This window comes from Echiichthys vipera (assembly GCF_963691815.1).
Source record: "Echiichthys vipera genome assembly, chromosome: 1".
Classification (NCBI taxonomy): Eukaryota; Metazoa; Chordata; class Actinopteri; order Perciformes; family Trachinidae; genus Echiichthys; species Echiichthys vipera.
In genome coordinates, this window is record NC_139826.1 from 26,827,324 (window position 1) to 26,844,081 (window position 16,758).

At 42.0% G+C, this 16,758-nt stretch overlaps 1 protein-coding gene across 3 annotated transcripts; it reads left to right on the forward strand.

Annotated features, from left to right (window-relative positions):
* Window positions 1-426: 426 nt before the first annotated feature.
* Window positions 427-14,274, forward strand: bdnf (brain-derived neurotrophic factor; the record flags this gene model as incomplete). 3 transcript variants are annotated; one of them, XM_083913098.1, is made up of 2 exons in its annotated part: window positions 427-505; window positions 13,444-14,274. In XM_083913098.1, the coding sequence occupies exon 2, from the start codon at window positions 13,465-13,467 to the stop codon at window positions 14,272-14,274; it is 810 nt and encodes a 269-aa protein (XP_083769224.1). In that variant the 5' UTR covers window positions 427-505; window positions 13,444-13,464. The 3 variants fall into 3 exon arrangements, with proteins under 3 accessions (XP_083769224.1, XP_083769225.1, XP_083769223.1); XM_083913099.1 differs by lacking the exon at window positions 427-505 and adding an exon at window positions 3,918-3,969; XM_083913097.1 differs by lacking the exon at window positions 427-505 and adding an exon at window positions 8,009-8,150.
* Window positions 14,275-16,758: the final 2,484 nt, after the last annotated feature.

Consider the following 16,758-nt stretch of genomic DNA (forward strand, 5'->3'; position numbering starts at 1 on the left):
TACGTATATCTGTACAAGCTTTTCTGACAACCCAGGCTTGTTGATATTTGTCTTTACTGTAGAGCCACCAAGGTGTTGCCTGTGAGAGTTTAAGCACGCCGACATTGCAAAGGGTTATTAGATTCATAAGTCAGCGAAGTGGTGGGCGATCTACTGAGCACAGCAGAAGTTCTCATATGATGACTTCAAACAAGACACATTACCTACCAGCATCTTTTGGAGTGAGTGGATATTAAGACACTTCTATCTCCAGGACAGCGTAGGGGAACATGGTAAGTAGCAATGGAAACACACAACATGTAAAAGGATGATTAGCAGTAAATGGTCGTGCTTGCTATTTGGTCCGGCAACGCATTGCTGGAAGGGTTGGACTCAGTGGCTACTTGAGAAACTCAGTATCGAGACCCATGTCTGGTGAGGGCTGATGTTGATAAAGCTTGTGTGAGAAAAAAAAAAGATTGTGAGGCATTTCTTTGGCTCAGGATATGCCGGTACAGTGAGAGGGGTAAGGAAATATTGCATTGTGTCTGCGCGCAATGTGTGGATGTGATGCAGGCTGGAGACTAAGACTGTGTGTGCGTTGGCAGTGGAGCGAGGGGCTTTATATTTTATGCATATGTATGTTCCTTTTGTGCGGTGCCCGTGTTTCTTAAAAAAAATGCAACATGTGCCATTTACCTGTGACACTTGCCCATAAGCATGACATTAAGAACAATAGGTCTCGTTGTCAGCGTTTGGTATTTGGCGTGAGAGTGGAGCCTTTCTTTTTGGAAGCGACTGTACACTGAATTGAACCGGCGTTTGTGATATAGGTGGTGTTTTGTGGAAGGAAATGTCCGACCAACATGTGATCAAATATTAACCGGACTGGTTTGGCAAAGGGGGGGTGAAATACACGTGACAGGACGCGGAGAAGCAGCAGAGTAAAAAAAAGCAGTTTAAAGTGGGCACTCAAACAAAAGTATATAGATATTTCCTTGGCCCCTCATAGTTACCCTGGCTGTGTTATGCTTTCAGCACGTTGGACAGAGGCACCGGAGTCGTGCATGGACTAAACCGCCGAGTGGACGCCAACTCTCTTTCTCTTTTTCCCCAGCCCCCCCTTTGCCAAACCTGGGATTGTTTTTTCAACTTTTGGTAAGCCTATTCTGAGGGAGCCTGTGGTCTGTAAACGGAAAAAAACGGGATTCTAAAGAGAGAGGGGAGAAAAAAAAGGCAAATTTTATTCATAAAAAAAAAAAAAAGGATTAAGAAAAAACAAAAGCGCTTGCCATTAAGAGAGCTCGTGCTTTAAGATGTGTTTTTTGTAGAGCAGTGTGAAAGTTGAAATGTAAGGTCGTCTGGTCTTTTGCACACCACATTCTCGGTACCTATAAGCCCCCCCACACTGCGTTAAACTTTGGGACATGCAAGTCTTGGTCGCGGAGATCTAACCACGCACATAGTGGTTGTCAGCCCTTGTAAAGGTAAGAGCACAATCCATTGTTTTCATGTCACTCTTTTGTTGCTGTCGTCTTTGCGGGCTTCTTCTGGCTTTTTCTCAAATGAACTTCGGCTTTAAAAAAAAAAAAAAAAAAAACTACAGCATGCAGCCTTCTGCCTTGGCAGTGTGTGTTCATTGTGGGCATCAGTGACCGAAATAACTCCGAAATGAAATCCGATCCAGGTGACGAACATCTCGTACACCATCTTCCTTCTTTCTTTTTTTCTAAAAAAAGAAGTTATATTTATATAAGATCGGTGCGTGCACATGCATGTATAGGCTTTGGGTCCATTGAAGCGTTTGAATTGGGAATCGTTTTCGTGCTTGGGATTTTTTCATATGCAGCTTTCTCTCTTTCCTTTTTTTTCTGCTTTTTTTTCTTTGGAGTTTCCGAACACTGCTGCAACATGATTTGCGTAATCGTTGCGTTGTGCCTAATCATGCTCCCAATATGGGACTTAAGACGCTGCAGTGATCCTTCCAGTCTGCACGAACTGGAGGACTGGTGCTGGTGCATATCATAGAATTGTCAGGAAAAACCTCCATCTCTATCTATCTATCTATCTATCTATCTATCTATCTATCTATCTATCTATCTATCTATCTATCTATCTATCTATCTATCTATCTACCTATCTATGTGTCTGTCTCTCTTATCTATCTTATTTATCTTGTATGGTCTGCTGCATTCATGTTTTGTCTTTGTGTCAAACCCTCTGGATTTTGTTATCGACCAAAAATAGCCCTACTCTTTACCCCTCAACCCCCCTCCATCCCCCCCCCCCTCCATCGCCCCCCCTCCCGTCATCGCCATCAAATCACTTGTGTTTTTACTACGACCGCTCCACGGTTTCATTCATAAGGTGCTTTTCACTTCACCTGCCACCCTGCCCCCCTCTTTTGTCCATACGCGGCTCTGTGTCGACCTGTCAAACCCAGGCAATACGAGTGAATAACGGAGAAATTCAAATAAAAAGATGAATTCATCGCTTTGACTCGTGTAATTTAGCGGGGTTTCTGCCAAAGCGAGCCTACTTCACAGTAAGGCTGTACAAATATTCCTATTATTTCCTGTGTAAAATTACAATAAAGATGGGCGTGGTCAAAGTGCATCCACTGACAGATGTTATGGCTGAACGTGATGGAGAGAGATAAGATGGCTTGATATGCAATTGTTCGGGAGGCATCGATTTTTCTTTTCTTTTTTCTTTCTCTTTTTATTCCATATGAACGCACGCGTAAAAGTCTATCACGTGAGGCTGTTTAGATGTAGATGATCATCACACAAAAACTGTTCTGGGATTTTATTTCTCGGCTCTCCTGAAGGACTTGTAGCCTAAAAAAAATCGTCTCGCACCGATGCAGAAGCGGTGGATATTGTCTATTTCCTCTCTCCTCCTATCTCTCTCTCTCTCTCTCTCTCTCTCTCTCTCTTGTCTTCTTTTTTTCCCCTGTGGTCAAAGATTTAAGATTTCTGATCCAAGACGAAGCAATCGCATGGCAAAACAACTGCAACAGAAGAGAAAAGCCCCAACGCCCACTGGCAGTCCTGTTTTAATCAAGGCTCCTTCTTGCACGCTTCATTTTCAAATAAATACTCCAAAACGAAAGTATCTAGAAATAATCCTAATGGCATTTGAATTACGTGACTTCTTGCTGCCGTTTTCGGTCATTTTTACCCACCAATGTAATGCACGCAGCTCGGTGTCGGTATATTATAGCCTATTACTCCTAATTCCATATGTCAGTGATACCAAAATAGTTCATATTACTTAGTTGGCTTCTCGATATTCATAAAAATGCTCCTTTAATAAAGACTGCGTCTCAAATATAATAGCCACGTTTCCGGCTCACCATTGCCAGAGGCGTTCATTTCATAAATTATGATCAATCATTAATTGATCTAACGAAACGATAGGCGTTTTACTTCATATAAGATCAGTAAAACTGTGATACTTTAAATAAATATTTGGCCTTTTGTTCGTGGAAACCACAAGCGAGGTGAATTCTTTTTTTTTTTATTGCAAGATCTTTTTCTGGCGGGTTTTTTTTTTGTTTATAAATATAATCTTTTTTTTTCGCAGAATGCCTATTTTCTGGCCATGTAGCAGTATTTTTAATTTTTTTTTCTACGGAGACGTGGGATTATGGTGTGGGCGTGGGCGCGTCGGGTGGAGGAGGAGGGATGAGCGGAGGCGGGTTAGGAGGGGTCTGTGGGGTGGCACGACACACTTTGTATGTATGAAGGTTTTTTTATAGCACTTTTCTGCAATGTACGTCAGCGGATCAGTCCATAAATGGGGCTGCGTGTGTTTGTGTGCGGGCGTGCGCCTGCGTGCGCTCGCCACTGTGTGCGTGCGTCTCCGCGTGTGTTATCTTTACCGAGAATCTCCCCTCTCTCTCTCTCCCTCTCTCTTTCTCTATCTCTCCCTCTCTGCACTCTCAGCTCTGCAGAGTTGGGGTGGGCGTCAATAACAAACCTGATGGTAGGTTTCATTGCAAAAATCAGATGAAATTCTTTCGTATAGGCCTAATTATTTAACGAGAGGAAACAAATAAATGCATTCTGCAGAAATAAGAATTAACACTAATAATAGCCTTAATCGTTTCATAATGTGTTTGATACCTTTTTCTTCATCATGTAAATGTCGGCCTTTGTGTGTCGTTTTTTGTCTCCGTTGCGATCAATTCATGCACTTTGGGAGCTAAAGGGATTTGGCGAAATCCGGTTTTTCAATTAAGGACGTCACATTTTCTTTTTGTTAATATAAAGCAATAGGTGTGTCTCTTTAATAAAACTCGATTTCGGATTGTGCTTGCTACACTCCGTTTTCATTCATGAAATGTTATAACATTGTCTATTTGTCCAAGCTGATGTCTGATCTAAATTATAAATAGACTGCTGATTGTTTGGGCTATAGATGGAGGAAATCTCGACTCACAGCGTCACGATAAAGCCTATTTAGAGCGAAAAATTAATCATCTTAATCATTATGAAAATAGGCTATATCGCCCGCCGCCACCGCCGTCGCTGCTGCTGCTGCTGCTGCTTTAGTCACCACCGCCACCACCACCACCACCACCATCATCATCATCATCATCATCTTTTTCATCCAATTAACAGGCTTGTTTAAACAAGTTCTGGCAGGAGACGAAGCCTTGGACCTTTAATTCCGAACCTTTTAATTATCAGTTATTCGTCACAGTGGCGTGATTGTGATTTTTACAGTGATGGAGGACACGATGAGTTATTAATAAAACAGAGTCATTCCGACTGTAATGACATATTATAGCCTCCGTCGGACCACTGCGGGACTGATTCATGACGCTGTGTGTGCGCGCGTGTGAGGAAATGTTGGATCATGCCGGCAAACCGTTCAAGTGTGTGTCAGCGTGTGTGCAGCACAGCACCACTGAATCCGAGCAACTTCCCCCAAATAATGAAACATATATGTGTTCCCTGTATGTCGGATAGACTAAAAAGTGAGGACTGAACTAACCTATATGTTGATATTTATTTATTTATCCGGGGGAAATGACTCATTTATGTAAAAGAAAAAAAAGATGTATCTGTAGTTGCATATGGTGGATATGTCAAGCAGCAGGCGAATTCAAGGCATTGATTTGGTTCTCCAACAGCCTCGTTTGTGCAGCAAATGAAAAATGCCTGCTTTCTGAGTTCTCATAACAAATATTTCCAAGTAATTTTGTGGCATGATTGGTGTGTTTTCATTCAGCAGTGTACCTTGCAACCGTTATTGATGCTGAGGTTATATGGGATTGGGGGGGGCATAAGCCAAGAAAAGAGACAGACAGACAGAGACAGAGACAGAGACAGAGAGAGGCTTAATGGGCTATGGAGTGATTTGCAGTCTGTGCTACTATAGAAATAATGTATCAGCTGTATGAGGATGTGGAGGGAGGAGTGTGTATAAGTTTAGAAGACTGGTCGTCTGTGAATGCCTGATGATTACAATAAAGGTTAATGTCATCACAGGAGGCATGACATTAACCATCACTCCAGCACGTGATCATAAAAAGGCCTGTACTGGGTTTACCTGTTAATCAGTCTGGAGTTTTCTCAGCTGTTCTTCAGCTCGTCCCTCGGCTCGTTTGACGTCATCCAACCTCATACCCAAATGTTTTTTTCTCAGTGGACATGTTTGCTTCTCAGAGGAGGAATGCAATTCCACTTTGATAAAAAAAAAAAATAATAATAAAATACCATCATCGCCTTCCTTTATCCCCAGTGGAAAATGACATTTCGCAAAATGTCATTTTGTCCATCTTACATGGTTCCTCTCTGGCACAAGGAGGCATAATTCTGCTTGTTAAGTCAAGCTTTCGGCAGTGCGGACCTGTCAGCATCGCGCTGCATTTGGCAAGAGAAGCCTTGAAAGGTTATACAAGTGTGTCGTGTTGTCAGCCCCTGTGGTTGTTTCTTCTTTCTGCTGCACAAGCAGGCGAACGGTTGTGAGCAGGGAAGATGTGAGGAGAGACTCACCCAACTGTTACTTTGAATCCTGGGTGTTTACCCATGAAAGGGGTCATAAAAAACCTGTTAAAATTGGCCACATAACATGCTTTTTCCCAACTCTTTAGACAGTTTGAATCATTGTTTGTGGCGCCGTATAAAGGAATGCTAAACCTACAGAAGTGTTAGGCCTCAGTTCAGATAAAAAAGTGCTTTCAGAAAGACTCCTGGCTGCCTTATAAGAGGCCACTGCTGTCATGCTTCTGTTTGACCCTCAAACAGAGGAGTCAAAAACATCCCGCTCACAACTCCTCTTTGCTCCCAGCTATTAGACATCTAATTCATTCCATTCAGAATTTCAGTCCTCACATTGCAAGCCAAAAGACTTCTCTTGATACGCCACCTTCAGTTGTGTTGTATTAGCAGAAATGAGAGGGACCATGTTGTTGTTTTTGCTCTTCTAATGAGATGCCAAGTGATTTATTTATGAATTACTTGTTTGGAACAGCCCCCTTGTGCAGTGTGCATTTTTTTTTATCCTCTTTGGAGTCATGTCGCTCAGTGATTGCTGATGCAACTCTTTGTCATCCAGAGTTTGCCCTCACCTCCTGTGAGCCTTCGGGGAGGACTATATCTATCTTGGCATGTCCCCGGGTGTGTTGGATGTGGGAGTGACTCATTAAGCAGGTGTGAGCATCCACTCCCATACTGGTACACGCCAAACAAGCTCTCCAGCTTGTGTAGGGAGAATCATGATTGCAATATAGCAAACACATCACAATAAATCTTTGCACTGGACCAGGGCCAAGTCGCAAGGATAATGAGCTGCTATTTCCCCATTAAGCTCACTCTTGTTTTCATCAGAGGTGGAGTTTCCAAACGTTCATCACCCATTGAAAGGTTGTGGCTCCACTGACACTTTTATTTGAATTCCGCATTATTAAGCGGATGAGTTGATCCCAGTTTGTTCCCAATGAGATGAAACAAGAGCATCAAGAAGCAAGGTGCTTTCATTCTCCAAGAGAGCTCTGTGTATATAATTTAAATGCGTTTGTTTAGCTGACATTTGGTAATAATAACCTGTGAAAGCTGGTGACTTCACTGCAGAGCACTTGCAGAGGAGTCACCCATCTGTTGTGGAGATGGCTCACTTTAAAAGCAAGGAGAGGCAGAATTGTTTTCAGTGAGTTCACATCTTTGTTAGCCTCCAGTGCCTGTTGCCATCCAAATGTTTTAACACCTCTTATATTTCACAGCAGCATAATTATAACCCCCCCTCTAAGCTGATATTCATGTTTTTTTAATGATAGAAATCACTCAGGATTGTACTTCATACAGAGGACATTAGAAGAGAAGTTGTGAGAATCTAGTGAGAGGGAGTTGGATGCCTTAAATGGTGGGAAAACGCACACAAACATACACTTTACACTGAAATACCTTCTGTCTTAAAGCATAGTTTGATATGAAGTGCTTGCCTCCTCACCATCTGCAGAGCAGTACACGAAATGCTTATTTTTAATTCTCAGAATATCTAATTTTACACAAATAGGCCATCTCGAAATGGCACGCAGTGTATCACGACTTGGTGGAGACGCGGTGTTACACAAAACCTTAAAAAAAAAAAAATACATGACACATTCAATACGGAAGCGAAGAGGCTTCACTCGTGCTTTATATATCGCCAGACATTATGGAGTGTGGATGCGGGCTGCACGGTATGCGGACAAACAAAAGCACATAATGCACGCTGAAAGCGCATTAATAGTTCCGCCTCGGGGCTGTTAAAACAGGAGTTTGGCGGCGACCAGTCAGCCAGCGGCAGGTCACATGTTGCAGCGTCATTGTGTAGTAAAGTTACTGTAGTTGCAAAGAGGCTCCTCATTTCAGCTCCAGAGGTCTCTCATCCCGTGGTGCTGCTGCTGCTGCTGCGGCGTTTCAGCATGCGACAACTTCAGTTTCAGACGATCTCCAAAGGAGCCGTGCAGCCATGGGAGTGCATTACCTCATCCATGCAATTTCCACCATCAATAATTTAATCTATTTGCTCCAAAGCTGAAGAGATATCCTGAAGCTTGTCGGTTACAGAAAGGAAACATATTCGCTTCAGTAAAATTACTCAGGGAGTTGTCCAAAACATCCCAGATGACACTACTGTCCTGTTGAATGGTCTGTTTTACGACTGGGCAGTAAGAGGTACGTGTCTGTTTGTTTGTCTGTTTGTTTTTTTCCACAAAGTTGTTTTTAAGCACTTTTGGCTTTGTTTGATGCTGTCTGCTTGAGAAAAAGACAATGTGTGTGTGTGTGTATGGTGTGTGTGTGTGTGTGTGTGTGTGTGTGTGTGCGCGCGCGCGTGTGCTTGCGTGCGTGTGTGTAAAAGTAGCTCGATCAAGTCCGGTTATCCTGCGAACAGACAGCGCCGCAGCCCGAGAGAGGGGATATGTGTAACCTTATCCCTTTCGTTCATTAATAAAAAACTAGAGTTATTATGTTGATTGGGTTTCCAGAGGAGAGCACGGGCTCGGCAGATGTAATCTCGAGGGGGAGGGAAACAAAAATGTTGTTTCATTATTAGGGCAGCCAGAGCAAATGTGGCTTGTTATTAGTGTTTCGTAAGTAACAAAGTGGAAACAATCCAGCAGTGCGCCTTCGTATGAAATCAGCCACGTTTGAACATTTAACGGCAACTTTCTGCTCATAAATAACTCAATAAAGTCTTTGTTCAGGGTGTTGCTCTATAGGCTATTATAACCTCGGACCCTCCTGTGCTGTAAACACGCACAAAAAAAAACTCCAGACAGTTTTTGTATGGTTGTTTTGGAGGGGAAAAAACTTTGATGAACTCATTAAGACTTTATAGGAAACCCGAGACCTTAACGCCCAGCTAACGTCGGCCAAGATACACGGTTGGATCTACTTCTTGGTGTTGTGTGCTCGCACTGAATAACTTCAAATTACTGGCCAAAAATGATTAAAATAAAGCCCCAATTATTGAGCGGTGGAAAGCTGGCTCACGTTTGACAGCTTCGTGTGAAAATATTGGGATCATAGCGGCACACATGGGCTGGTTATAGATGATGGTTTAACGACGAATTAGTGATGTACTTTACAAAATATTCACATTAGGGCCAACGTTATTGTCAGAGTTGTGATCAAAATAGCATATGAGTGAATTTGAAAGCATATTTATAATTATGCACAGTCCAAAGACGATGTTTTTTCATCTATCTATCCATCTATCTATCTATCTATCTATCTATCTATCTATCTATCTATCTATCTATCTATCTATCTATCTATCTATCTAGGAGGGAGGGAAATAGAGATGGGAGGATGGTGAAGGGGGAGAAAGAAAATAAGCTCTTATTATTCCACGGTCTCACACGCCATCTAGTGCACAAAGTGTGAAACTGCAGTGCTGTTAATGTGGAGCTGTAAGTCTGATGGTTATATTTCAGAGTTGGTGATTTATAGGTGAAAAAATGAGCTATAATAATACAATATGTTGTAAGATTATAATACAATGAGAATCCTGGTGCATATTAACAGTGATAAACTAGAGTTTTTCACATTTAAGGGTGAGTATTTGGCCTCATTTATGATTTTTCCCATATGGTATGTGTTGCTACTGTGGTCTTTAAAATGTCCACTGTCGCACACAGTGTGGGAGAGACACAACGACTCATTTGGATAGCACAGATCACTCAGCAGCTATTTGAATGCCGGGCTGTCTGTGGCAGTGGCCGGGGTTGGCCTGGAGGCCAGGTATAATCCCTTAGTGATGCTCATCTATTACTAAACGTGCTCTGAAACTGTGTCAGATTGAAAACAGATCTCAAGGAAGCAAGCTTCCACATGTGTCAGCCATTACTGCAGACAACTCTAATTGCCTTTTTTAAGTGCTGCATTGTGGCACACAAGGGGTCCAATGGGTAAAAAAATGTCGATATCATGTGCTGCATGTTTTTCCTACTGAACATTTGGCATCGTGTGTCGAACATGTTGAACGTGACAAAACATGTTGCTAGGTAAATAGCTCTAACCCGACACGATTCTTGAGAAATTGAACAAAGACGTATGCCCACAAGGGAGCAGTGGTAGCAGCGGAGAACAAATGTTGCTATAGGTCATACATTTCTATTCAAATGTAGTGGGCACATTTCCTCCCTTTCATCTCTCATGTTTGATGTTTATTTTTCCACCTCACGGTTCCTGAGATATCGTGCACGCTGTTCGTAAAGACAAAGCCATAAAGTGTGCTGACATGTGCGGGGAGGCTGGGGAACATTACTGAATGTGTAATAACACTAGCCGTGCTAGCCCTTTCATGCTTTAGAGAAACTTTTCAACATCTGTCAAAGGAAGCATTTATCACTTTAATCCCCACCTGGCACAAAGAATAAATGCGAGGGTAAGTTACATATCCTTACCATACAGCCACGCTCTTAAAGCAGATGAACAGGTGGTCATTTAGAGACGTCAAAGCCAAACAGTCGACAGAGTCCACACACTCACCTGCTCCTATTGTTCTGGGTGTTTCATGCTCTGCGTGTGTTGTCTTGAACAAAGGCGTGTTTGCAGCGGTTATTGCAGGCCTTATCTCGCCGTTACCTAGAGAGATTTACGTTTTTGGTCAAAAGAAATGTCATACTTGGACAGCCACGACACTCAATTTATTATGTGACACAGTTGGATTGGTGGGCTGTATCTGGATTTCATTTCAAAAATGTTCCTTTAAACAGTCACACAGGACACAAGACACAAGATAAAAGATATGGAACTGTGCCCAACCACCTCTTCGTGTGAGATATTTTTTATTACCAAAACAGTCGTCACAGAGCTGCTCCACAGGCTCGAAAAAAAGTACATTTTATTCCAAACATTCCTCCATATGTAGTTCCTCCCTCGCTTTATTATTCATGTTCATCGTGTTAACTCGCAAGCCGCTTTTTCATTAACTGCAATCCAGCAGTGCACATAAAATGTTCCTTCGCTGGATGTATAAAACAAGAGCAAACCAATCAGTTGTCACATTTAGCCTCTAGTAGATATAAGCCAGAGATTCTCCGCCAGTCCCACAGCAATTAAATGATTCATTGGCTTTATCGCATTTTAACAGGATGTTGATTGAGAGCATAAGCCATATTGATTGTCCTGATGGAAACAGGAAATCACAGAGATAGAAATAAAATAATTTGTTGTTCCCGGTGTGAGGATACCCGGGGGAACGGCATGCAATTGCACACTGTTGAGTGGCATTACCCCCAGCAACCTCCTCCCCTCCATTCTCTCCCCTATGGAGACCTGGAAGAGACGTCATCTGTGGTTGTTATGCTGCGAAATGACGCTGGCACTCTCTCCACCCCCTGCTACTGCAATATTACCCCTGTGGTCTGTTACGGAAGATGCAGCACTCTTCGTCTGCACCATTTCCAGCATGAAGTTTGACGCCTAACAGTAATCAGCCCTCTGCCTTAATTTCCGTCATGTGGAAGTGGAACCACTTGAGCGGGATACTGATAATAATATCAGCCTAAATGCATCCTACACATAAAGCTCGTGACTGGCCTGGATCCGTAAACCTACATGATTTTCTGTGCTGGGAAGCCACACAGAGGATTCTTGTTATTGGAACAAACACCTTAACAATATTGAAGGATTCTTTTATAAACAGAATTGAATATAAAATGGGACAATTAGCTCCTAATTCTTGGCTTAATTGGTCAGAGGAAAATAACCCCCCCCCCCCCCCCCATCTCCCTGCAAACACATTGAAGCCAGGCCCTCCCCATGCCCTCCCCCTAACACACACACTCTGGAGGTGCACGTCACTGAGCTCGGGGAATGAGTGGCTCATTAAGAAGAAGGATGTGATATTCTGAATAGAGACTGTGAGACTCCCAGCACATCTATTTATAGACGAGATATCGCTATGGCAGTCACCGTGGTGTTGGTTAATTGCAGCCACGGCCCCTGATACCAATTAAGAAATGAAACAAATGCTTTTAAGGTGGGGTTTTCGCTGCTCCCTGACTGTAAAGGTCCTTGTGTCCGTCCTGGGTGGAGGAAGCAGGAGTGTGTTTTCTCCCAGTGTTTTCCTGTATCAAGTTGGGACATGCAGAGTGCAGTCAAAGCCTCGGTCAGGCTATTTTTAAATGAGCCCCTGTGGAAAGCAAGATCTAGATTTTTCTTTTCATTACGGTTGCTTTTATATCTCGGGCCGTCTGATGTCCACCAAATCTTTAATTTCTTGTGAATCTTAGAGCTTCTCAAAGGTAAGACATGCATATGTGCTCAGGCAATTTATGTACAGTATTTCCGCTACACCTGGTTCCTTGTGACTCTTTGCAGCCCCCCCCCCCCTGTCAATGCTTTGTCTTGTGAGATGTTCCCAATCGGTAATTCAGCAGTACAGAAGGCGGATGACACATCTTTCTATCATTCAGTTTCCTCATGACATCCTGTTAGTTCATCCTGCAGTTCACTCTCGCCATCCACCTGCCATAAACAAACAGTGTCCCTCAACAAACTCCTGATTCCCGTACATGACTGTAAGGTTTGGTACCAGACCTGTCTTACAGCACAGACCAGTTTTTTTGTTTGTTTTTAAAAAAAAAGATGAATAATACTGCAGCAGCAGCAGTGTTTGTCCGAGCGGATACAAACACAACAATTCCCACTCACTCACTCAGTAAGTGCTATCGATGTTGGAAGTTCCCTGAGTGTTGATAATGGTGATTTTGTTAGCGGGGTAATGTCACAGTCAAAAGATAATATGAGCTCTTCAAACAAACAAAACAAACAAAACCATATCCTTATGTCAACACATGCAGCACATTTAGTGCATGTTCACAATTGCCCCTCACATGGCTGCAGCCCAACATGCTCTAATAAACACACAGTTTAAGAATATGGAAATCCACCATGTCTTTTTATAACATTTCAAACTATGGGGAAGGTCTGAGCTGTCAGAACTGACAAGACGACAAAATGATTCAGGCGGTGTGGGATGAATGGCAGGTTTAGCCATTATAAAAGTACACGCTCTAGTTTAACACACCAGCAAAAAAAAAAAAGCTCATAAAGAATAATAACAAGCCTGTAAGGATGTAGTGACATCTATCTGTGTGATCTTATCTTTTGTAATAAACAATCTCTTTGATGCTCAGCGCAGCTTTTGTGCACGGCTGCCAACAAATAAAAGTCTAAGCCAAACCTCACATAGGAACAGTTTGCAAATAATTTGAAAACACTGATGACACAGCGCCAATATCAGTTTAATAACAACATTTTGTGATTACTCCAAAGCTGGCTCTCTTTTTGGCTTGAAAAGAAAGAGGAGAGGGTGTAAATATGAAGAAAGGCTTACATAGTGCATTATGGATCAAGAATAAGCTAACTTCATTGAAAATGCTCTTTGACTAACAGTCTTGTTCTCTGTCTCTCCCCCCTCCCTCCTCCTCTCTTCTGTCTTTCTCTCCCCCTCCAGTTCCACCAGGTTAGAAGAGTGATGACCATCCTGTTCCTTACTATGGTTATTTCATACTTCAGTTGCATGAGAGCTGCGCCCCTGAGAGACGCCCCGGGCATGCGGGGCCATCGGACGGAAGGCTACTTGGGCGCTGCTGCGACGGCCGCACGAGGCCATGGGACTCCACAGAGTGGTGGTGGGCCAGGCCAGCGCGGGGAACTGCCATCACTCACAGACACATTTGAGCAGGTGATAGAGGAGCTGCTGGAGGTGGAGGGAGAGGCGGCGCAGCTGAGACAGGGGGCTGATAAGAGCCAGGGAGGTGGGGGCCAATCCTCTGTGGTCACTGCGGAGACCAAAGATGTCGACCTGTACGACTCGAGAGTGATGATCAGCAACCAAGTGCCTTTGGAGCCGCCGTTGCTCTTTCTCCTGGAGGAATACAAAAACTATCTGGATGCCGCTAATATGTCCATGAGGGTGCGGCGACACTCCGATCCCTCACGGCGCGGAGAGCTCAGTGTGTGTGACAGTATTAGCCAGTGGGTGACAGCTGTGGATAAAAAGACGGCAATAGACATGTCTGGGCAGACAGTTACCGTCATGGAAAAGGTCCCTGTCCCCAATGGCCAACTGAAGCAATACTTTTATGAGACCAAATGCAACCCCATGGGGTACACAAAGGAGGGCTGCAGAGGAATAGACAAGCGGCATTATAATTCCCAATGCAGGACAACCCAGTCCTACGTGCGAGCGCTTACCATGGATAGCAAAAAGAAGATTGCCTGGCGGTTTATAAGGATAGACACTTCATGTGTATGCACATTGACCATTAAAAGAGGGAGATAGTGTATAAAATGTATAGATTTTATTGAAGAGTTTAAAAAAGAGAATAAAGAGAAAATATCTATTTGTATATATACATAACAGGGTAAATTATTCCGTCAAATGAAAATTTTATGGACTGCATGTAAAAAAAGATGAAGTTTATACAGTAAAAGTGATACTACAGTCTATTTATTGAACATATTCATGACCTTGTAAACAATTAAAAAAAATCTGATCAGTCATTTGCGCCCAGTTTAAATTACTATATCACATCCCTCAAGACATTGTGATTTGTTTATGTTGCCAAGAATTAGAAAATGAAGGGGAAAAAACAGGCAAGAAAGGAGAGAGGACCGTTCCATCTTCAAAAGCTTGCATGCTGCTTCAATTGTGAATTGAGAAATCCTCCACTTACAAAAAAGGATCTAATGCTGACCAAAAACATTCCGTTTACATATTCAGCAGAAAACAAGTTTCCTCTCAAGTAATTTATCTGTTTACTGTTCTAAACTTCTCAAGGTAATGTTGGAATTACATACTATGTCAAGGTGCTGTTGTCAAAGCTTTGCTGTTTATTTTTTTATCCCCACCAGATGACAAGATATATATTAAAAAAAACTATATATATATATATATATGTATATGTATATATATATATATGTATATATATATACATATACATATATGAAATTTATTCATTGACATGTTTCTGGGTTAATATTATTCATTTTGTATGTTGTGAAGTTGTTTGCAATATTAAACTGAAATATTTGAAGAAATAAAAATGACTATAGGCAACTGAAAAACAAAATCAATGTCGATAAAGTTTCAACAGTCTATTTCCAGGCAGTATAAACTTTATTTTACAGAGAGGCAGGCGGGGAGGAAGACAGGCGCACACACACATACACACACACATTCACGCCAAAAATCAACCAAATTAAAATCATGAATTTCCAAGATGCTCAATAAATTTTACAGGCTGCAATAATGTCTTTTCAGCAACCGAGGAGTCAATGTGTTTGGGTAATATATAGTGACAGCACTATTGAGTGTTATGGGTGGAAAGAATGCTCCTAAGCCACTTCCTGCTCCCCACCAGCACATTACTGACACAAACTTACTGTATGTCTTTTAATACTTTGGTGTTTATACGCAGGTTTTCAGTGTTTTACTCAGTTACTCCAGCTGCACAGGTGATATTTCACAATTACAAGGACACAAGTGTAGACTAGTACAAGTAGACTGAAGTTGACAGTGATGCATTCATCCACACAAACATGTGTGTACTATAAAAAACTACACCCTACTTTTTCTCATTAGTGCATGCCATGGTAATCCCATCTTTAAATCTTCTACAAACGAACAATCATCACAGATTTAATGCAGCTGTACATTCGCGACACAAGCCTGGTTTGGTGTCTGGGTTAAAAGACTACTGCAGCTTCGTATCAACATTCCCTCCAGCAGGCTATAACTCATAGTGAGCGTTAGTGAGAACTCCTTGCTTGCCAAGTCTAAACGCCATAGTTTAAGGTCGTAATAGGATAACAATAAAATGTTATTATCTTAATATCATGCAACACTTCCATAGTTACCCATAATATTACTTTTATGAGAGATAGACGACACCCAAAAAGCTCATTCAAAGCGTAATGGAAAGCTTCGATCATGCCTTGTACTTGTGTCATGTGTGATCCAAACCGCCTCATTTTACTTCCTCACGTCATCAACCCAGAGGTAAGTTTGACCTCTGAAGAGAACCGGATCTGGCATTTTGAAATTTGGAAAACAAAGGCTGAAAAGAGAAAGCGATGAAAAGATGTTCCACTTTCTTCTCTATTTGTCTTGGATCTCCCAGAAGAGGCTGATGAAGATGGTGTGAGTTGCTTTTCTTATACATAAACTTAGAACAAATAGAGAGTCTCTGATAAAGATGACAAGCATGCAGATGTCATGGATCTCCCAATAAGAGATGCTGAGGTTTCTCGTCATGGCTGCACAAACCAAGTAAGAGTAAACTTAGTTATTCTTTTATCCTACGGGAAGACATGCAGTTGTTCTGCCTTGCTTTTCACAGAAAATCCACCTTAAAATACAATTGGAAAAATTTGATAAAGCTCAAACAACGTGTCTGAGCAATAACACATTCTCAGCATACAGAACAATGAATCACACCTTTTTTCATGTATTTTAGACAAGGTATTCTGAGATGCTCCATCGATCATGAGTAGGAGCCTCAGGCTATTTTTGTTTTAAAAAACTTAAAGAATAGAAAACTGCCATCCAATAATCACACAGTTATTAAAGTAATGGGCAAAGTGACTCTGAAATGACTAGTGGTCCTTGAGTTAGAATGATGCCCATACTGTCTTTTGTGATCATAAATCACATACGTGTATAGATCATACAGTATAATGTATTTATTTTAGCTGGAGCTGAACAAAAACAAGGGCATAACATTTAGACAAAAACAATGAGCCTATTGTATCAAAACAAAAACAG